Raw genomic sequence first — 21,122 nt, forward strand, 5'->3', positions numbered from 1 at the left:
AGCAACTGTTACTTTATCTTATAATAACACGTAATTTTTCTTTAGGAAGCTACCCACCCCTCTTGACCTTTCAACCACCTGAACTGGATAAAGTTGACCCTAATCAAGCTACTCAGCCTAGACCACTCAATGTATTTTACCTCCCTAACTATCACAGACTTTGGACTACAGACTAAAAAAGCGGTCATTACACTTTAGGGTGTATCAGAATCACCTGGGGGGCTTAGGGCCTCAGAGTTTAGAATTCAAAAGTCTGGGGTGAGGGCTGAGAATCTGCATTTCTAACAAATTCCAAAGTGATGCTCTTGTGGCTGATTTAGGGACCATCCTTAGAACTGGCAACAACCCAAGCCAGCCCAGCCACACTCAGCTCCAGAACTCTTGCTGGTACGCTTAGAAAAGAGGCATTCTTTGCAAGCGAGGATTGCTGGAGGTGTAAGAAGCAAGCTTTGAGTTCCTGGAGGCTATAAGAAAATCAGAGGGATCAGAGGACTAGCAACCCAGAAGACAATTACAAAATGAAGAGAATCATTTGTGCTGTCCTTTGCGACTCTGGATCAAGCCAGGCACCTCCCAGCTTTTTCAAACTGTGTGGCAATAGACTCCCTTTCATGCTAAAAGCATTTGAGTTGGGTTTCTGACATTCGCAACGGAAATATCTTCAGCTGATACAAACGAACTCTTTAGAACTTTTATTACCTATTTTACCTAGAAGTGGTGAGTGACTAGGGCAGAGGGGATAAGGAGGGCTTGAAATAAATACAAAGAGAACTGGAAATTTTAATAACAAAATAAAGAAAAACATCATTAATGCGGCCAGAGTAGAAATTGGCTTCCTCAACATTTATATAGAAAAATCATGTTAAAACATAACAAACCATGTTCTACTGCCAAGCATGAGATGGGGAATTCTTTCTTCCTGTCCTCTCTTGTTGTTACCTTCTACATTGAAGAAACTCCATTAGCAAGACTGATAGCATCTCTTTATTTCCCCTTTAACAACTTTTCCTGAAGAAGTGACATAATCAGAAATATTAAGGATAATCTGCAAAGAGAAGCTGTGTATGCTTAGTTCAGCCCCTAACACCTCCTGTTTCTCTTTGCTGGAGCAAGCTGCCTTCAGAAATGTCCATTCTACTGCATGCATCCATAGAATGGGTGTTACAGGAGCAAGCCTTGCTTCCACAAAGGATGTCTGCCCAGTTCTGAACTACTATTCAAGTGGGCAATTCTGTCTAATTCTGAAGTTGCATGGGTGTAAGCAATATTATCAATGTGTGTTATCACTAATTAAAATGATATTTGCCTTCCATCCTCATTGCAATATTTTCTCTATTGGCTCAGAATTCCAGTGACAAGAAAAGGGAGGATTGTATTTTCTTAGGTCTCTTAAACTTCAGTATCTGGGAGACTAAACCAGATCATACCCTTAAATGCTCAATATTGGTTTTATCACTTTGGGAAAAATCTCAGACCTAATTTAAAGAATTGGCTGGAGACGGCCGGGCGCGATGGCTCACGCTTGTAATCCCAGCACTTTGGGAGGCCAAGGTGGGCAGATCACGAGGTCAGGAGATCGAGACCACGGTGAAACCCCGTCTCTACTAAAAATACAAAAAAAATTAGCCGGGCGTGGTGGCGGGTGCCTGTAGTCCCAGCTACTCGGAGAGGCTGAGGCAGGAGAATGGCGTGAACCCGGGAGGCGGAGCTTGCAGTGAGCCGAGATTGCACCACTGCACTCCAGCCTGGGCGACAGAGCGAGACTCGGTCTCAAAAAAAAAAAAAAAAAAGAATTGGCTGGAGACAGTGGTTCATGCCTGTAATCCCAGCACTTTGGGAGGCCAAGACAGAAAGATTGCTTGAGGCTAGGAGTTCAAGACCAGTCTGGGCAATATAGCAAGACCCAGTCTCTACAAATTTAAAAACAATTATTAGCCAGGCATAGAGTTATGCACCTATAGTGCTAGCTACTTAGGAGGCTAAGGAAGGAGGATCACTGGAGCCCAAGAGTTTGAGGCTGCACTCCAGCCTAGGTAACACAGCGAGATGCTGTCTCTAAAAAAAATAAAAATAAAATTTATCATATTCCCTATAAGCACAAAAATTAGATTTACATGTTATGAGCTTCTATGCGGTGTTTTGACAACTAGTGACAAATCACTCTCTTAATATAAGAAAAAACGATGTTGGTTAACTTAAATATAAAAATCAAAATGCAACATAAATCTGCTAACAACTAGGAAATAAAATTGCTAAGTGTTAAAAATCACACTGGCTGTGAAAATGCAAAGCAACATAACCTAAATTCACATGCTCTAAATTAATAAAGTGACTGAAAGAAACATCTACTGTCAAACTGGCTATAGCTACTCCTACCAGGAAGGGGAGCTGGGCTGGAAAATGATGGGGAGGGGGAGTCATAATCAATATCCATGGAAACACAGAAACTGAACTATGATGATGATGCTAGTCATGCTAATTCTTATTTTACAAAGAAAAAAGTCTAAGATGAGAACTAAGAAGTGAGAATGGAGAATCTCTGGTGAAGACTGGTGTTCCAAAAGGAATCTGAAGATACAATTTTAAAGTCAAGTTGAGAGCTTTGAGAGAAATTCTGGATGAATTGACCTCCAGGATTGAGGGGTTGGGAAATTCTGCTCACTAGAAAATTAATTTTTTACAGCAAAAAAAAAAAAAAAAAAGTGTTTACTGAGATAGGAGACAGCAGAGAGACTGAGCATGGACGTGGATAAATACAAGAAGTGAAGTTAATGGTGGATTTAAGAGCTTAGCCCAGGAACACAAACTGAGAGTTCACGATGACTCCACACAGAAGCCGTACCTAAAAGTTGGCTAGGGGAGGGGAAGAAGGCCGTGTGGGATCAAATTAGAAAAGGAATTTGCTTGGGAGGTCGAGGCGGGTGGATCACGAGGTCAGGAGATAGAGACCATCCTGGCTAACATGGTGAAACACTGTCTCTATTAAAACTACAAAAAATTAGCCTGGCATGGTGGCACGCGCCTGTAGTCCCAGCTACTTGGGAGGCAGAGGCAAGATAATTGCTTGAACCCAGGAGGCAGAGCTTGCAGTGAGCTGAGATCATGCCACTGCACCCCAGCCTGGGCAACAAAGTGAGACTCTGTCTCAGGGGCAAAAAAAAAAAAAAAAATTGGCTTCACTCTGTGCTAAAGGAACTTACACCTTTGTTGATGGAGACTTCAAAAAATAAGTATATTATTGCACCTGCGCAAAGCATGAGTGATTGCTGAAAGTTTGAAACCTGTGCCAAACTAACAAAATAATTTTTTTAAAATCTGCGTGTCATTTAATCAATAGTAGTGATGGAAACCTTTCACTCGTCTCCTCTGAATGCTGTCTGCAAACCGAACCTACTTTCCACTTAAGGGGCAAATATATTCATACCTCACAGCAGCTTCTTTCAAACTTCAGGGGAAAGAAAAGTAACTAGGGAGAAAGATAACAAGCCAAAACCAAGACTACTGAAAATTCCATATAAGGCAGGCATTGTGCTAAATATTGCATAATCACTATGAAATGTCATTATCCCAATAAAATTGTAGATAAGTATCTTTCTCTTGCTTTAGAGGTTAGGACATTTAGCTTGTAGAGGTTAAGCAGTTTGATCAAGATTCATGCAGGTGGTAAATGGTAGACCCCTACATTGAACCCAGGTGTGCTAATTCCAAAGCCCGTATCTTTACTAGCACAATGATCTGTCTTTGGAAAAAAGGTTTGACTTATTCCTCACATCACTGCCCAAGAAAAGCAGTAGGTAGAATTTAACTGGTGAAATTTCCATGTAGAAGCTGTTGTAAGGAGTTCTTACTTCTTCCCTATGGCCCAGTATCAGAATGTCATTCCATCTAATTCATGGGTAATATATCCAGCACCTTTCCTAAAGCAGCATTGTTGCCTTGCCTCCTTGTCACACATTCACTTCCATATTTCACTGATGGCCAACAAGCAGTCTACAAACCAGCTCTTGGAGTGATGAAGGACATATACTTATGGAAAATTCTAGCCAGGTTCAAGCAGTAGCTTATAGCATCTAGAGGATGAGCATGGAGAGTCCAGGGCTGTACTGCCTGACTTTGCATTCTGCCTCCAAGACTTCTTCACTGGGTTACCCTGGGGGAGTTATTGAATTTTTCTATGCCTCAGATTCCCATCTGTAAAACAGGTATGAAGTTAGCAGGGTTAAAAGTATCAATACAAGTAAAGTACTTAATAGAGTGCCTATGGCTTAAACTGTGCGCTATTACTAATTATGCCGCATTCATTTCTCTCCCTTCCTCTGAAATGATTGAATCATATTGTGGTCATTTCACTTACCGTTTTTCTCTTTTTTTGTGAGAATGTGGGCTCTTTTTAAGTAGAGGCCACCTCTTGTGTCTTCTATATGTCCCACAGTGGCTACCAAAGGGGTCTGAGCACAGCCAGCGTTCCTAACTCCCGGGGGAGGGGTTTATATTTAAGACATTTGCTTTGGGGTCAAGGCTTGGGTCCTCACCATTTTTACACGTGACGTTCCTGGCCAAAACTAAGAGCTCAGCAAAAAAGAATAATAGGAAACGCTGAGAGGAAGCAAATTGACCTTTCGTGGCTCTTAGACTTGGGGAGAGAAGTTAAGAAAACGAAGGCTTATAGAGTACCAGTCAAGAATCTTCATAGTTTGTCCACAATTCCCTAGCTCTGCTGGTCCCACATCCCTTTCTCCATAATATCAGCATTTTTTAAAAGCGTGTAAATGTGTGGTATAAAATACTTTGGTAAAAAAAAGTCTCTGGAACCAAAAAAAAAATTAGCAAATACTGTATACTTATCAATGACTTGCAATGTACATTAGCTTATTAAAGTCTCCTAATAAGGCTGGCAATAAAGAACTCCATTTCATTGTTTGACCTAACACTCCTCAATCCTATTTTATCAAGTTTTTAAAAATTACTATGAGAAATAAATTTTAAATGAAAAATTTTGCAAAATGACTTTTTACAGCTTGGTGCTATATATGCTATGTAGATAAGGACAGGAAAAGTCTCATAGGTGGGAATTGAACAATGAGAACTCATGGACACAGGAAGGGGAACATCACGCTCCGGGGACTGTTGTGGGGTGGGGGGAGGGGGGAGGGACAGCATTAGGAGATACACCTAATGCTAAATGACGAGTTAATGGGTGCAGGAAATCAACATGGCACATGGATACATATGTAACAAACCTGCACATTGTGCACATGTACCCTAAAACCCTAAAGTATAATAATAAAAAAAAAAACCAATAACTTGATTAATAAAAAGAATCCAAGCAACGAAAAAAAAAAAAAAAAGTCAACAAGAACCAGTGTAGTCAAATTTTTCTACTAGCAAGGGCAAATTTTTGTACTAGCAAGAAGTTCTAGGCAGAGGAAGCAGTTCATGCAGCATTAGGCCCCAATTCTGAGGAGTATAACTCAAGTTGTGCTTGGTATAGTAATGTATTCTTAATAATAGAAACACCGATCAATCAATTATTATTAACTGTCAACTGAACTTAATGCTTTTCCAAGAACAAAATCACATTACAATAAATGATAAACACAAGGTTGAGGAGTATTTCTATCCTTGCTTTTGATTTCTTGTGAGTCAGACCTATTCTTTACATCATTTCTATAAACTAGCTGAAATTGAACACACTAGGGGGACCTTAAAGAACATTAAAGGGATTACTAAATAAGTCAGTGAGATACTACTTAATAACTTGAGGACTGTGGGTATTTTCGTTTCATTGCCTGATTTTATGACTTCTGTGAACTAAAATTAAAATTTCCCCACCCCTTATCACTGTAAAAAGCAACCCAAGATTGTAGCTCATAAGCAAAACAGTACTTTTCCTCTCTCAAATTTCTTTATCCTTCTGGCTGCTTTCTTCCATCAGCAGTGAAGTTCGGGGGGTGGGGGGGGACACGTCTGAAAATGAAAGAGCTTCATTAATTTCAAAAAATCAAATTACTGGATAATGGCATTTCGTGACTTGGCCCTGCTTTTTAATTATTAGTGGTAAAAGAAAGTGCAATTTACAAATACCTTTATTCCAAAGTTTTCATAAAAGAATAATGACTGAGAGAGACACATTATACTACCCTCAGCTCTGTAGTTCTTTATGACTATACTTTTGGAGCATTTATTTTCCAGGGAAAATGAAAGGAACTCACTGTCAGGAGAGATCAGGGTGAGGTCGCCATCTCGTGGCTGCTTTTCAGAAGCTGCTGTGCATCCCATCACCCTTCAGAGACAAGCCCAGAGGAGTGAGCAAGAGATGTGTGACTCATCACCGGGGCCTTTGCAGGATCCAGATGCACCAACAGTTCATATAGTTCTTGAATAATTAATTCAGGTTGGCTGTGGGCACTAAATAGTGTAACCATTTGTACATCTCTTTTAAAATGTTCATTTCAGAATGTGAATTTATGCTCCAGGCAAGTAGACCAGGAACTTCACCTCCCACTTCTAAGTTATGTCTGTGTGTAATCAAAGTGTTTTGGATAATTGTTGTGGTGCTTCTGTTTGTCTTTGTTTTTGTGAGGGAGAGGTCAAGTGTTGTGGTCTACCTCCTGCAAGTTTCTTAGGAGACTTTAATAAGCTAATGTATTCCCTACCTCACTCCAACCCATTCCATTATATTTTTCCCATATTGTAAGATAAATTATTTTCTTATGATGGATTTTGAAGTACAGCAAGCAGAATGATTTTGTGGAATCACACTGACATGGATTTGGAGCTTAATTATACAACGCTCTCAAAGTTTTATGCTTCCTTTAAATGACATTAAGAACACTTACCTTTAAAGGCTATAGTGAATGACAGAAGATTAAAGGAGCTGATATGCTTAACACAGCTAACAGTTTCTAATGCCTACTGGGCACTGGATATGTGCCTAGACGCTCTTCCTTAATCCACAGGCTATCCTTCTCTCTACACACACACACCTGCACATGCACGTACATATCTTACTATATTTCCTGATTCCAGAAGTATAGAAACTCAGGCTCATGAATATAAAATTAAATTATAAGATCCCAAATTATAGAATATTCATGCTGGAAAAGCCCATAGAAATAATAGAATTTCAATTTTAAAAAGGAGGAAATTAGGAAAAAGAGGTTCAGTATATCTATCCCAAAGGCATAAAACATTTTAGTGGCAATGATTGTATTAGACTCCCAGGGCTACTGACTGTCTTATTCACAGAAGAAACCATGGAGATGGCTTAGGCCACTGACTGCATTTGACAAGGCCCAGGAATGTTAACTTTCCTAACGTCCTGTAAGTTAATGTCAGGGCCCAGATCTGATGGCAACAGTGTTACATGTAATATCCCATGCTGCCCCAAATCTTCTTTCCCATATGGATAAGAATTCTGCTTCATAGATGTGTCCTGCTCTAGAATATCAGAGAGGGAAGACTTATAAGATATAGCATGTAAGGCCAGTCGTGATGGCTCATGCCTGTAATCCCAGCACTTTGGGAGGCTGAGGTGGGTGGATCACGAGGTCAGGAGATCGAGACCATCCTGGCTAACATGGTGAAACCCCATCTCTACTAAAAATACAAAAAATTAGCCAGGCGTGGTGGCGGGTGCCTGTAGTCCCAGCTACTCGGGAGGCTGAGGCAGGAGAATGGAGTGAACCAGGGAGGCGGAGCTTGCAGTGAGCCAAGATCACACCATTGCACTCCAGCCTGGGCAACAGAGTGAGACTCCATCTCAAAAAAGAGAAAAAAAAAGATATAGTATGTAAAATGACACTTGATGATACCCTCTCTCATACCTCAGCCTTCATAAATTACATCAAATTCAGTCTGAAGATCTACCTTTATACACCACTCCTGATTTCTCCAGCACAAATGGGTAATTCTCTCTTCTGATTGACAAATTATAATCTCACCCACCAAAATTAGAATCTCATTTTATATTTTGGTCCTATTTTCAAATACCAGAGTCCTATCTGATCTGCTTAATTGGTTCATTATTTGAGGAAACAGGTAATCTCGTCTGTTTCCATTTTATCTTCTGCAATTCTAGCATGCTGCTGACATAGAACAAACGCTTACAAAATACTTATTGATTGTGTGGAGCTCTGAATGTTGCTTTCCACACGAATGGGTTCCTTAATTTATTCCTCACCCTTCTAAATGTAAATTCCACCAGGCTAAAGATTTGCTTGTTTGTTCATCACTGTATTCTCAGTGCCTTGTAAAATGGTGTGTGGTGCAGAATAGATAATTAATAATGATTTAAAAAGTAATTAATTAAACCAAACCTTATTCAGCACCTTCTAAGTATCATGCACTGTTTTAGTACTTACTTTTACCTGTAATGTTCTGAATTTCTGGTTTGCCCATCTCTTCTACTAGAGAGTGATTCACTCACTGATGGAAGGAACCAGCATATGGGAGGAGATTGACATGTGATTTTTGAATGATTGAATAATAAAAGGATCTGTAGAACCCTACATCTGTTCTGCAGACACATACTCTATGCCTAAGGAGAGAGACCCATAAATACGTAGTTATAGTTAGTAGGTAATTTCCATAACTCACATTGATGAAAAGGGATTGTAAAATACAGAGGAAGACCTTCTTAGCCTTGCCTGAGTTTGTCAACAGAAAACATGATTTGTGACTTCTACTATGCAAAATAAAAGGTTTTGCAAAACATTGTTTGCTCACTCAATGACCGAGAGGACTATGAGAGAAAAGAGAGATGAATTTCACCATAGTCATACTCACCCTCAGCCACATCATCATCCACGGTTAACTTAAGGCTTTTTCCTCTCCGCACCACCCGAACGGTGTGCCACTCGTTGTCATTGAGCTTCTGCCCTGCATACAAGGTCTCTGGTCCTTTGCCTAAGGATGGTAGTAAGTGCCACAGTTAGAATCAATTCTGAAAGTAGTGCTCATGCATCAGGGTTGTCAAAACCACACTGGTGCACATGACCCAGCAGCATTCAAGGAATTATATTCCACCCAAAGTCCATTTGAATTTTACTGATCCAATGGATTCTCCGTAGGAGTCCCCAAATGCAAAAGTCTCAATTCAAACATAAAGTATAATGGCACAGTAATGAAAAAAATAGTGCCTTCCTTTATCTTAGATATAAGGTTTTCAAATGCCAATGGCAGTAAGTAATCATTTACAGGAAGCTGTAGTTAGCAGTCATTAATCTCTCAGTCTTAGAATCCAGATGAATTTATTTAAGATATAGGAAATTTACCATAATATTTTTTCTTTAGAATAATTTGGCCATTTAGCATGATACGCCAGTCTGGCTTTTAGAGAGTATCCACCAATAGGATGAGAAAAGAACTTTGCAACACATACTGCCTTAACTTGACATTTCCATTGACCCAGGGTCCTACTAGGATTCACGACCATAGAAATCACGATAGTAAGCATTACAATAGTAATAATGTCAAGTTTTACGCCCCATCATAAATAATGCTCCTGAAGGGAATGTGAGGGCCCCCAGGCTTTTCCCATTGTTCATCATCCTCCAAAAGCATCCAAATACCTAAAAACTGAAATGACGTAAAGTTCCAAAACTGAAACTTTTCAGGACAAAAGCATGACTAATATAAACTGCCACTAAATAGAGGAATAAACCAAGTTGTCTCAACAGATCCATGCTCCAGATGCTCAAGCTAAGGTTCAAGTGAACCCTATAAAGAATCAGGGGTAACAGGAATTGTACTTAGGGGCAAAAGATGGCAAGAGAGACACAGAGGCATTAAAACAATCCAGTCAATAAAGGAAGAAAATGTCGCATTCTTTTAGGATGTATATCGTTATTGATCTGAAATGCAAATTTAAAAGACAAAGAAGATTACATAGAAGCAGAAGATAGATCAAGTTTGCTCTTTCTAGGAGGATAGCTGAGCTCATGAAGAAAGATGCTGATTAAATATTTTTGGATTAGTCAATCTATACGTGGAAAGACCCATTCCTGAAAATGACTAGGAAAAAAAATGATACAACATGTAAGTGGCTAATATATCCCTATGGATATATGTGAAATAGTTTGGAAAACCATATACTTGGCTCCAACATATACTGAGCACAGGGCCAAGTGCATAGTAGGAGTTTAATGAATGTTTGAATAATCAATGTCTACATAAGTCTATTTCTATGGTAACCATCAATTAGGGTCAATATATTTTATCTAAGTAATTTTGAAAGCTTATTATGTAACTGTCACTAGCTACACTCCTCCCTCCTCTCCAAGACTGAAGATATTTTATTCAGGCGAATATAAATCTCCAGGTAATTTCAAACTATACCTTTTAATTTCGAGTAATTAGTATTCCTATTTTCTGCTGGTTATAAGAGTTATGGTAATAGTTCAAGTTTGGAGGAATTCTCCTCTTGAAAAATAAACAGAGTTTCAAAGTGAAAAAGTTTCTTTTAATTACAATGTGCACAGCAAATAAATTATATTTAATAATTTTCAGAATGCACCCAAAGCTCAAGGGCAACCCAAATTTGAACATTTAGTAAGGAAACCTAAAGGACCAAATGCACTCAAAATTGGGTAGTGACGCCATGAGAGCAATGAATCTTAGGAATAAAGTAATTCTACAATAAACCATTTTAGATTACATCTCAGCTTATCTTGCTTTGTATGTTTGTCTCAATATTACATAAAATGTATGTATTACAACAGAATTTCCCCACATTTTCAACTGATTAGATGCCACTCTTCATTATCTTATTAAGTTCAGGTCTAACATTGATGTAACAGTCGCCTTCACAACAGCCAACAATGAGGGCATTGAAAGAAAATGGACCACATCATGTGGATTCTTATAACAAGAACAGATGTTCTCAGATAAAACAAATCTGTTTTTGTTTTTTTATGTTTTTATCCTCTTTATTCTACATGGAAATGCTTCAATAAGAAAGAAAAAAGTAAAGAAAGACGTGGAGAATATTAGCTATCAAGGCAGAACTGCTACAAGTACGGGCTATTTAAAACATCTTCTATAAGGTGGCATCTGTTCTTTAGGCAATTTTTGTACATTTGTTAATTTTTATGATTGGGGACAAGATAAGGGGAAAATGACTAACACAAACATAGTAGTTTGGGAACATTGCTTCATTGGTATCACAGTACCTATAGAGATATAAAATGAGCTTTCTCTCAGTCCAATGATGCTAATGTTTGGAGGTCTGTCAGCTCTTATGGTATTCTTGAGATATTCACAGTGGTCAGATTCAAACACAAATATTTAACTGTCCATTTGACTATAAAATTTTGGAATGTGATTGCCAATGAATAAAAATGTAAAAACAAAAACAAAATAACACCCGGCCAGGCGCGGTGGCTCACGCCTGTAATCCCAGAACATTGGGAGGCCGAGGCAGGCGGATCATGAGGTCAGGAGATCAAGACCATCCTGGCTAACACAGTGAAACCCTGTCTCTACTAAAAATACAAAAAAATTAGCCAGGCATGGTGGCAGGTGCCTGTAGTTCCAGCTACTCGGGAGGCTGAGGCAGGAGAATGGAGTGAACCAGGGAGGCAGAGCTTGCAGTGAGCTGAGATTGCACCACTGCCCTCCAGCCTGGGCGACAGAGCGAGACTCCATTTCAAAAAAAACCCCACAAAACTGAAGCTTCTCATGCCCTACTATTTAGTTACATTTGATACCTTCAACGGCAACAATTCTTATTATTCTTGAAGTAGAAGAAAAAAGATTCACACCTATCTCATTAAAATGATATGGAATAGTATTTGATATTCATTTTCAAACAATAAATAAATAAGTCCCAGTGGGATTTTGTAAAACTCTTGGTCTCCAGAAGTGGAGAGTCAATGGCATTTATCCTTAATCAAGTCAAAAGGTCAACTCATTCTACAGAGGAAAAGTCATGTTTACACTCAGCAGGAAATCAAAGCAAAGAGAGAGGAGGAGCAAACCTAATCAGTAGCCCAGGCATAAAAGTGAATTGATAAGTAAGGCAAGATGCAGACACAAGCTGAACGTTGAAATATACAAACTGTTCTTGATGATGTAGTCTAGGGATGACTTTTTCTGGCCTATTCAAGCAAAAACCCAGTGAAGTAGCATCAGTGAAGCAATGAATGTAAAGAGTTATTCACGTGAGTAAAGGATGGTTCAGACAAAAAGAAGAAAACACTGAAATTTAAAATGAAACTAGTGAGAACTTAAGAAACATCTCAAAACTATCAACTTTCCTGCATTTTTAATGACTAGGAAAGTTATGATCTGCAACTGGGTACATATTAGTTGTATGTACTACATGTATTTTTCCCTTTTATAGTTCAAGTAATAAATATTGATCACAAAAGAATCCTTTGATTCTCTTGAGGCTGCTTAAACTATCACTGCTGGATCTAAGTAGAGAATATTAATAAATTACCTAACACTCCTCAGTTGAATTTCCCAGGTAATGACACTCATGCCTGGAATAAAGATGCAAAAGATTCCTGGAATGCAAAACTTTGTAAAAATAGAGTGTTTAATTGTTTACTATTGTAGAACAGAGAGCCTTTAATGAATCTCTTGGGTAATACCACCCAAATGCTCACACAAGCTATCCTCATTGAAAACTCATTTAGCACCATCTCTTTGAGGTAAGACTGCTTCACAGAAGATGGCCTAATTCTCTGTTGAATGGGGAATACGGAATAAGATATCATGGATGAAATACACTAACTAGACTGTTTTTCTTGACCTATCCTACAGTAACCCTATGGAACCCTTATTTCTTTAAGAAGCCAGAACCAATAAGGAAATCAAACAGCAACATTAGGAGATAATGCATTGCTGATTGCTTGGAGGAAGATGACACCCAGATATTATCAGATTTTTCCCTGCTTTGGCAGACAGAAAATCAGAGTGCATATTAAAAATCTATATTTGAGCATTACTAAAGGCACACACCTTCATAAGGTGAACTTTGGATTTTAATTATTTTTAATTTATTTCAATTTTCTTAAAAACTAGACTGTTCATATTACATGAATTTGTTATTCCCCCCAGGAGCAATATAAGCAGCAAGGCTACAAGTTACCCCTGACGTACACGTGTTTGTCAATGTATTTCTAAGACCTGACCGAACCAACTAAACCAGATGGTTTTGCTCATACACAGGGGGTAGAAATTCCTTCCATATGCCACAAAGCTCTGTTTCCAAAAGTGTGTGGGGAACCATTGGAAACTTTAGCTTGGGTGGAGGTTGGGGAGGGAGGGAGTGAGATCTGTATCATAAGCACTTTGCTTTATCTGAACATCTTTCTATTTATTCAAAGAGGGAAATGAAACAGTAACTTGATTTCCCTTCAAACTACATTTCACATGAACCAAAATTTCTACAATGCATAAAATATATGAAAATTACCCCCTTTAGAAAGGCAAAGTGAAAGATGCATATAATTATATATCTAAATGATATGGTTAATAAATGCTCAAAATGATGGACTGTGTTAGATTTGAAGGACACCAAAGACATGTCAAAAAAGAAAACTTACCTTTGCTTCCACCAGCACCTTTGGCTAGGCTAGCTGAGCTGTGACAAGCATTTCACTAAGCCCATAGCATCACACATTGTATTAGGCATCCCCCCCAGACAAAACAGATCCGGCAAGTAAAAGCAGGGATGATAAGGAAAAGAACAGGACTGAAGGAAGAAGAGGACAGAGAAGTAGGAAAAAGGCGTTTTATGTTCTGTCCACAAAATTTCAGCTTCTGGTTGTTTTCTTTGGGTGTCTAACCCAACAGAGATTGAGGAGGTGTTTTGTTTGTTTTGTTTTTACAAACTTAGTTTTAAAGCATTCATATTCACTGGAAAAAAAACATCTTAAATCATAATTATTTTTAGAGCCCATTTGGCAGAACACCTCAAACAGATCATTTCATTCTTACTGGAGTACTTAAGGCTCAGGAATAGCTGTCACACCTCCTACAACAGGTGTGGAAGGTGCAGGGATCTTTCTTGAAGTCTTCTACAGAGAAGTCTCCCAGGGAGGTGTGAGAAAGACAAGCGACCCAGCTATTCAGCCTGAGCCCCCTCCAGGAGCCCCTGCTTCTAGTTAAAACCTACTAAAAACGCCACCAATATTTATCAGGCTTTAATAAGCAAACATAATTGAGACTGCCACATATAACAAGTTCAACGATGGACTACTCACCCCTTTCTCTGCGCCTCATCCTCTACTTCAGCCTCCCAGGGTATTAATAGAGTACTGTTACTCACCTCTGCCAAGGTTTTGCAAGACTATCTATTCACATCTTTCACAAATGCTAATTGAGCATCAGAAGGCAACCAGGCATTGTGGTCACATTCTGATGCTCATTCTGATCCTCATTGTGGAGGATAAAAAGATAAACAAGACAGAACGGGTCCTGCCTTACACAGTTTACAGTCTACTTTAGGGTGAGAAAATCTGATAGACAATACACAAATTAAGGAACATGAGATAATTTTAGATAGGGTTGAGTTCTGTCAACCCTATCTAAAATAAGGCAGGGTAAAACGATGAAAAGTAGTTGGGGGTAGGGAGTGAGGATTGAGGATTGGCTACTTTGTAGAATGTTCCAGGAGGGCCTCTTTGAGGCGACTACTCTACTCTCGTCCTGAGCACTTGGTCGGGTAGAAAGATACTAAATGAGATGATCAGAGAAGGCTTCTCTGAGAAGGTGCATTTAGGAAGGAGCCAATCATGCGAAGCTGGTGATGTAGGCAGAGTCCAGATCACATGAAGTCCTAATGACATGGTACAGAACCTGAAAGCTCTTCAACATGTACTGGAAGCTCTTGGAAGGTTTTAAGTAAGGAGATTATATAATCTCAATTAAGTTTTGAAAATCACTCTGGTTGCTGTAGGTATATTAGACCCAAAGTGAAATAATGGAAACAAGAAGATCTATTAGGAAGCTGTTAAAGACAAGAGATGAAAATGATTTAGGCTAAAACTAGGAAACAGTAGAAATGAAAGTTGTAAAATTTGGGATGTATTTTAGAGGTGGAGTCAACAGGATTTGGAGATTGGTTTGGGAGGTGAATTGGTAGTAGGAGAAGTAAAGAGAGAAATCCGTGTTGATTCCTAGGGTTTGCTCTGACAAACTGGGTAGATGAAAACAGCCTCACTGAAAAGGGAAAGATTCCAGAAAAAAGTAAGACATGATTGATCCTACTAGCCAGAGAAGGTTACTTCTGGTATTGTGTCTCTCCTATGAATCACACTTGATAACCAGCTCCTGGCAGCTTCCTGCTGCTGAGACATGAATAAAAGTTCACTGCTTGCCTGATTTTTCTTAGAATAGTGTTAATTTATACTTCAGGCCACAACTATCTATTGATGATACAGGATTGTTGGGTGTTGCTATTTGCCCACCCACCTCCCTCGTTCCCTTCCTTCCTTTTTTCCTTCCTTCCTTCTTTCCTTCTTTTTTCTTCCTTCTTTCCCTCCCTCTCTTTCTTCTTTTTGTCTTTCCTGCATGGTTTCTGTTACGTGCTCTAACCCATGCCTTAATACTAGAACAAAGAGTGCCCCTAACATTACAAAGCAAACACTGGCAGCCCATCCAATAGCATCTCTAAATTGTGATCACAGTGCAAAATGAACCTGTTCATCTTGGCTAAGAGAATGGAGCATCTCAATTTTGAAATGGAATGAATCTGGAGCAGATATGTCTCCAAAGAAACAAATGGCTCCTCAGAAGATGAAAAAGAATATTGTCCCCGATGTATTGCCAAACCTCTACCTTAAGCCATAAATTTACAGCAGTGCTCAGCAGTGGTAAGCTGGGGACAGGCTCAAGCTTTCTTGTGATAATCTCTCTCCATGAAACCACTTTTCAAGAGATAAGGGCAATTTTCTCAGGGATAGGCAGGAAGATCCTTTTGTGGATATTGATTCTACTCTCATTTTTTAAAAAAAACTTTATAATATATACTGAAACTTTCTCCACTTTTCTAATGGTATGATTAATACAAATTAGATATCTTACAATGATTTTAGGTATTATAGTGTTTTTGAGTCTGATTGTGTGATCTTACTGTTTAGCACTAAAGTCACAGATTTTGAAGCTGAAGGTGATTCAGCTAAAGAGATTCTAACAAGGATATGCCGTAAGACCTGCTCCCTACCATCCCCTAATACATTTCTAATTTAAGTCTGTTGTCTTGTGAATTGGCCTTTTTGCCCTAGCATGCAGAAAACATATATATCCAATTATGAATTTAAAGGTCTAGTACGTTAATATTAATTAATATTTTGCTTTAAATAGGAATCAAGGAAGGCAAAATACAGCTTACATTTGTCTCCGTCTATTAATTTTATAACCTTTCTATCTGCAGTCATCCCTCCTCAGCCTTCCCTGACCCTCCCAGCTGAGAGTTTACTGCTTCAGTAATTAATAAAAATTTTATTTTGCAAATGACCACTCTATTCTTTGTATTGTAGTTTTTTTTTTAAAAAAATTTTCATTTCTATGCCCTTTGAGGTAGAATATGCTACCTTTGTAATCCCCAACAAATAAGCATGGCACATTGCACCAAGAAAGTGCTCAATGTATTGGAAAAAAACTAGTGAGTGAATAAATAAAACTGAATAAATCAAATAAACAAATGAGTGGATGGGTTGAGGGAGAGAGAAGAAATGGAGGGGGAGCTTAAGAGAGCTGCAAACTGTATTTTAGCAAGAGGACAGATTGCACTGATTCAGGAAAGTAGTCCATATAGTAGTAAATACATATAATTGAGTTAATAAGTGATTACATAGAAACGGATGAATAAATTAAAGGAGAGTAAATTTATGGAGGGTAGAGGGGGAGAAGGAAGAGGAACAGAAGGATTTTGGCGGTAGAGTGAATTAGACAAATTTGGAGCTGAAAGATATCAAGCAGCAGATATAAATGAAGTCACTACTTTTCCTTTTAATATATATTCTTCCTGGCCAGAAGAAAATGCAGCTCTTTGGGGAAGTGATAGGGGAATGAAAGTAACATATATAAAGAAGTACCAGTTGCTTTGCATACGTGGTCCCATTTAGTTTTGTAGCATGCAGCTGATCTACTATACCCCAGCTTTACGAATCAAGAGGCAGAGCAAAGCTCTGTGACCTGTCAAGGTCGTGCAGCTGTGGGACTCAAACCCTAGTCGGCCTGTCTGAAAAATCCTTCCACTCTGGTTTGTTCTCACAGTTTCTCCATGTTTACATCCCTGAGTTGTCCTGTCTCAGGACTGAAAGAGGAATAGGGTAAGGCTGGGTAAAGGGCATGGAGGATATGGGAGACTATTGCTGATTATGAAACAGAAAATCTAATTCTAGGAGGATAATGAAGAGTATAACCTAGCCTTTTTTTTAAGTATTTGTAAGACCAGGGTACAGGTTTAGCATACAGAACCTATTAATAAAGCAAAAAAAAAAAAAGTTAAATATGTATATTGTAAATGAAAGTGAGTATGAAAAATATCACATTTGTATGCGCTTGCAGCACACCCTGCATCACGTGCCGCCTGGCATCATATTCCCTCAGCCAATGTCAGATTTCAGCCACTGCAGCAGGTGACAGTTATTGTGAGCTCAGACAGAGTTTGATGGTCCCCCACTTCAAGCACGGCCAGCCCTTGGGTCTTCTCTAAAGCTAGGGTGCCTGCCCTGCCTGCAAGAAAGAGCAACCAAGAAATTGGAGTGAGGGTGAGAATACCCTAGGGGTAAATGTCAAAGAATGGGGAGGCGAAGGGAGCCAATGGATAAATACTCCAACCTCCTATGTTTTAAGCAGAAAATCCTGGGAGGCATTCATGGCAACACCTTCATCTCTCCCACCTATGCAGTGCTTAGAGCAGGAATCTTGACAGTGGACACCTCACACTGGTGTTTCTTTCTGCACTGCTTACTCTCCCTGCTCCTTCACTTCTGCTTTTGGGGACCACTCGCAGATAAACTATCTCACCCGAGTCTTTGTCTCAGGCTTTTCTCTCAAGGGAACTCAAATAAGATAAAACCTACATAGCACTCAATCATGTCTCATGCAGTAACTCAAATGTTACAGCAACCGCATGAGGTAGGTAACGTCAATTACATAGGATGAGATTAAGAGGTTAAGTGACCTGCCCAAGCTCACAAGCTATTGAATTGTGAAATTAAATAAAGAATCCAGTCTTTCTGACTCCACAGATAGATTGCTTCCCATTAACCTAGATAGCTGCCTGTCCTGACTCCACAGATAGATCACTTCCCATTAACCTAAATACCCACCTAGAGTCCATGAAACCCACAGAGTACAGAAGGCCGTAGTCTGCTGTCAGCACTCAGGGCAGGCTGAGGGACCATGGTTGTAAATTACCAAAAATTGACCAGACTCCTGGGGTTGTGAGGAAGTAGCACAGGTCTCTAAGCACAATCACATAGCTCTTCAATCTGAACCATGGAGGACTTTCGGGAACTCTAATTTGTTAATTTGTCTAATTCACTCTACTGCCAAGAATGAGGTTATGATCATTCTTAAATAGCGTAAGTCTATTCAAGTGAGAAGCTAAGAGATATGCTCTTGATATCCAAAGACCCTTCAGGCTGTATCTGCCATATTCTGGATGAATATCCCACCTGGATGGGGGACTTTATGTATAGATATAAAGATACAGTCATTGGATTTTAGAAGGATCCCAAGACAAAGAGTTCTGGGAATACGGCATTTTCAGATCAACCTCCATGGTGTTTGCAGCACCTCCTTCCTACAATAGAAAGTACCAAATATAAGGTAAAATTGGGAAAAGAGGGATATTTGCAGCCTCTTTGGCATGGTAATTACAAGGCCTATCAGCTTATGAGCTTGATGGCATTAGCTGATCACCCACTGTGGACAGAGGTAGCTGCCACACAGAATGGTCTTACTCCTGGATAAACTCTCTCATCCTCTTAACATCTGGTGTATGTAACTACAAGACCCAGGAGCCTGGATTAGCAGAACTATCACTCTATTCTGGTTCTTGTTAACTAAGATGATGAGATTTGTCCTTCCTAAAATAATATGTATGTAGGTTTGAAAAGTTGAGAAATTATAGCTCTTCATCTCCCTGGAAATATCATATCCTTATAGTCCCCACAAAAATAAAACTTGCAAGACACACACATAGAGAAAATAATTAAAACTAGAACATCAACAAAAATAAATCAAGTGTATTTCAATTCAAATGTATTTGTTTTCCCTTAAGGAAGACTTACATGCAGCTGGCTCTTAATACAGCAAGCCTGGCCATGTATGATGCATGCAAAACCGACTATGTTGGCGAACAGGACTAATTTCCATGTGCTGTCTTCATACCTTTGTGCAACAGTTTGGGCACAGCATGGATGTAAACTTCAAACTGCTGACTGCCTCCTCCACGCACCCTGAATTCCCATTAACATGGGGCATCGAGTAGAAGAAAACTGTTCTTACCTAAGAGAGTGAAATTACCACCCCACTTTCAGACTGTATAAAGAAGGAGGGGTTTAATTTAAAAGTTGATGACCTACTAGATAGGTGTTGTGAAAGTTTCTGGGGTGCGAAGATGAAAAAGATACACTCACTGTTCTAAAGGAGTTTAGAGTCTACTGGGGGAGTTGAACAAATAAAAACCAATCATGTGGAAGAACAGGTACGGAGGTGTCTACTAGATACCCTGCTGGTGGGCATTCAGGCCATCTGGAAGTCATGAACTGTCAGTTCCTCTTCACATTCTTCATGGAGGATTATACAGATTCCATAAGGCATAGACCAAGACCTTTATTTCTATATCTTTCTCAACTCTAAATAGCACTGTCCTTGGCATGCACATTGGATTCTCAAATAAAGAATTAATGTCTTCACATGCTTGCACAAGACCCTGTTAATAATAGATCACCAGACAATAGTCATAAGACACTATTCTAAGTGCTTTACCTATGTTAACTTACTTAATATTCACATCAATCCCATAAAGTTGCTGTGGTTGATTATATTATTTTTGACAATATTTGCTGTCCTTTCCTATCAGCCTCTTCTGAATAGGTCCACCCTTTCTGGAGGGTTATATTTCCTGCCTCTTATGTCAGGCATTTTGCATTACATGCTTCACAGCCAAGAAAATGTGAGCAGAAATAGTCTGAACCACTTAGAAGGTCTAAGGGCCACCAAATGGCTCTGCTAGCTCTCTTCCCTTGGCCACAAATCCAGGATGTGACAATTTAGTGCTGCCTCTTCAGGCAGGGTCCAGAAATGAAGAGACATGAAGAAGCACTGCAGCAGAACTAGGATGAATATTAATGCCAGTGGGAAATAAAGCTCTGCTCATCTAAGTCACTAGGATTCCAGGGAGGCATCTGTTACTGCAGCATAACTGAGCAGAGCTGACTAACACATGGGTCCCATTAAAAACCACATTTTACCCTTGAGAAAACTGACACAGAAAGAAGTTCAGTCAATTGCCCAATGTTGCATAACCTAATTGCTGGGAAGTAAACCTGGGCAGTCTCGTTCCATTTTGCCCTTAACTACTACACTATACAGCCTCCATTAGCCAAGAGATGCATCAGGGATGGTTCAGAGATGCAATGACTAATCCTCATAGTGAAATATTTTCCACAGGCCCTACAGGATAAAGAGTACAAAACTATTAAATAAAAACATACAATGGATATGCCTTTAATTTCTGAGTGCACAGAAAATGAATAAAAGCAGAGAAAAAAAATAAGACAAGATAAAATGAGATAAGAAAGAAACATATACAGAAAATGATGGGAGAACACAGATTAAAAGAAATTTTAATATTTGTCAAACTGCTCAGAGACAAATACCTCTCCTGGAAAAAATAAAACCCTTAATATTTTTATCTTTAAAATGCTGCCACAACACAAAACCTATGCAAGTGTTTAGAAGCACGTAGTTTGGAAGCGATCTATTTCTTTTTGTATTTAATAAAATAAATACTTCTGTTTGTGATACCTAGAGGATGGGACGTAACACATTTCACCAGGGGGGACGTCATCTATATGCATAAAATAGTCCTGTCATTTTAACTTTCAGATTTTTCAGAGTTGTTAAGGCATCATTTAGGCCAGTGGTTCTCA

The 21,122-nt window shown here is 39.1% G+C and overlaps 1 protein-coding gene across 13 annotated transcripts in view; it reads right to left on the reverse strand.

Moving 5' to 3' along the window:
- NRXN3 (neurexin 3) overlaps positions 1–21,122 on the reverse strand; it is a 1,686,195-nt gene that overhangs the window by 879,217 nt on the left and 785,856 nt on the right. For all 13 annotated transcript variants that reach the window (XM_055288598.2, XM_055288594.2, XM_055288597.2 and 10 more), the window contains one exon: positions 8,788–8,907. In XM_055288598.2, coding sequence (XP_055144573.1) covers positions 8,788–8,907 — 120 coding nt within the window. The remainder of the gene's footprint in view (positions 1–8,787; positions 8,908–21,122) is intronic.

This window comes from Symphalangus syndactylus, chromosome 8, assembly GCF_028878055.3.
Source record: "Symphalangus syndactylus isolate Jambi chromosome 8, NHGRI_mSymSyn1-v2.1_pri, whole genome shotgun sequence".
Lineage (NCBI taxonomy): Eukaryota > Metazoa > Chordata > Mammalia > Primates > Hylobatidae > Symphalangus > Symphalangus syndactylus.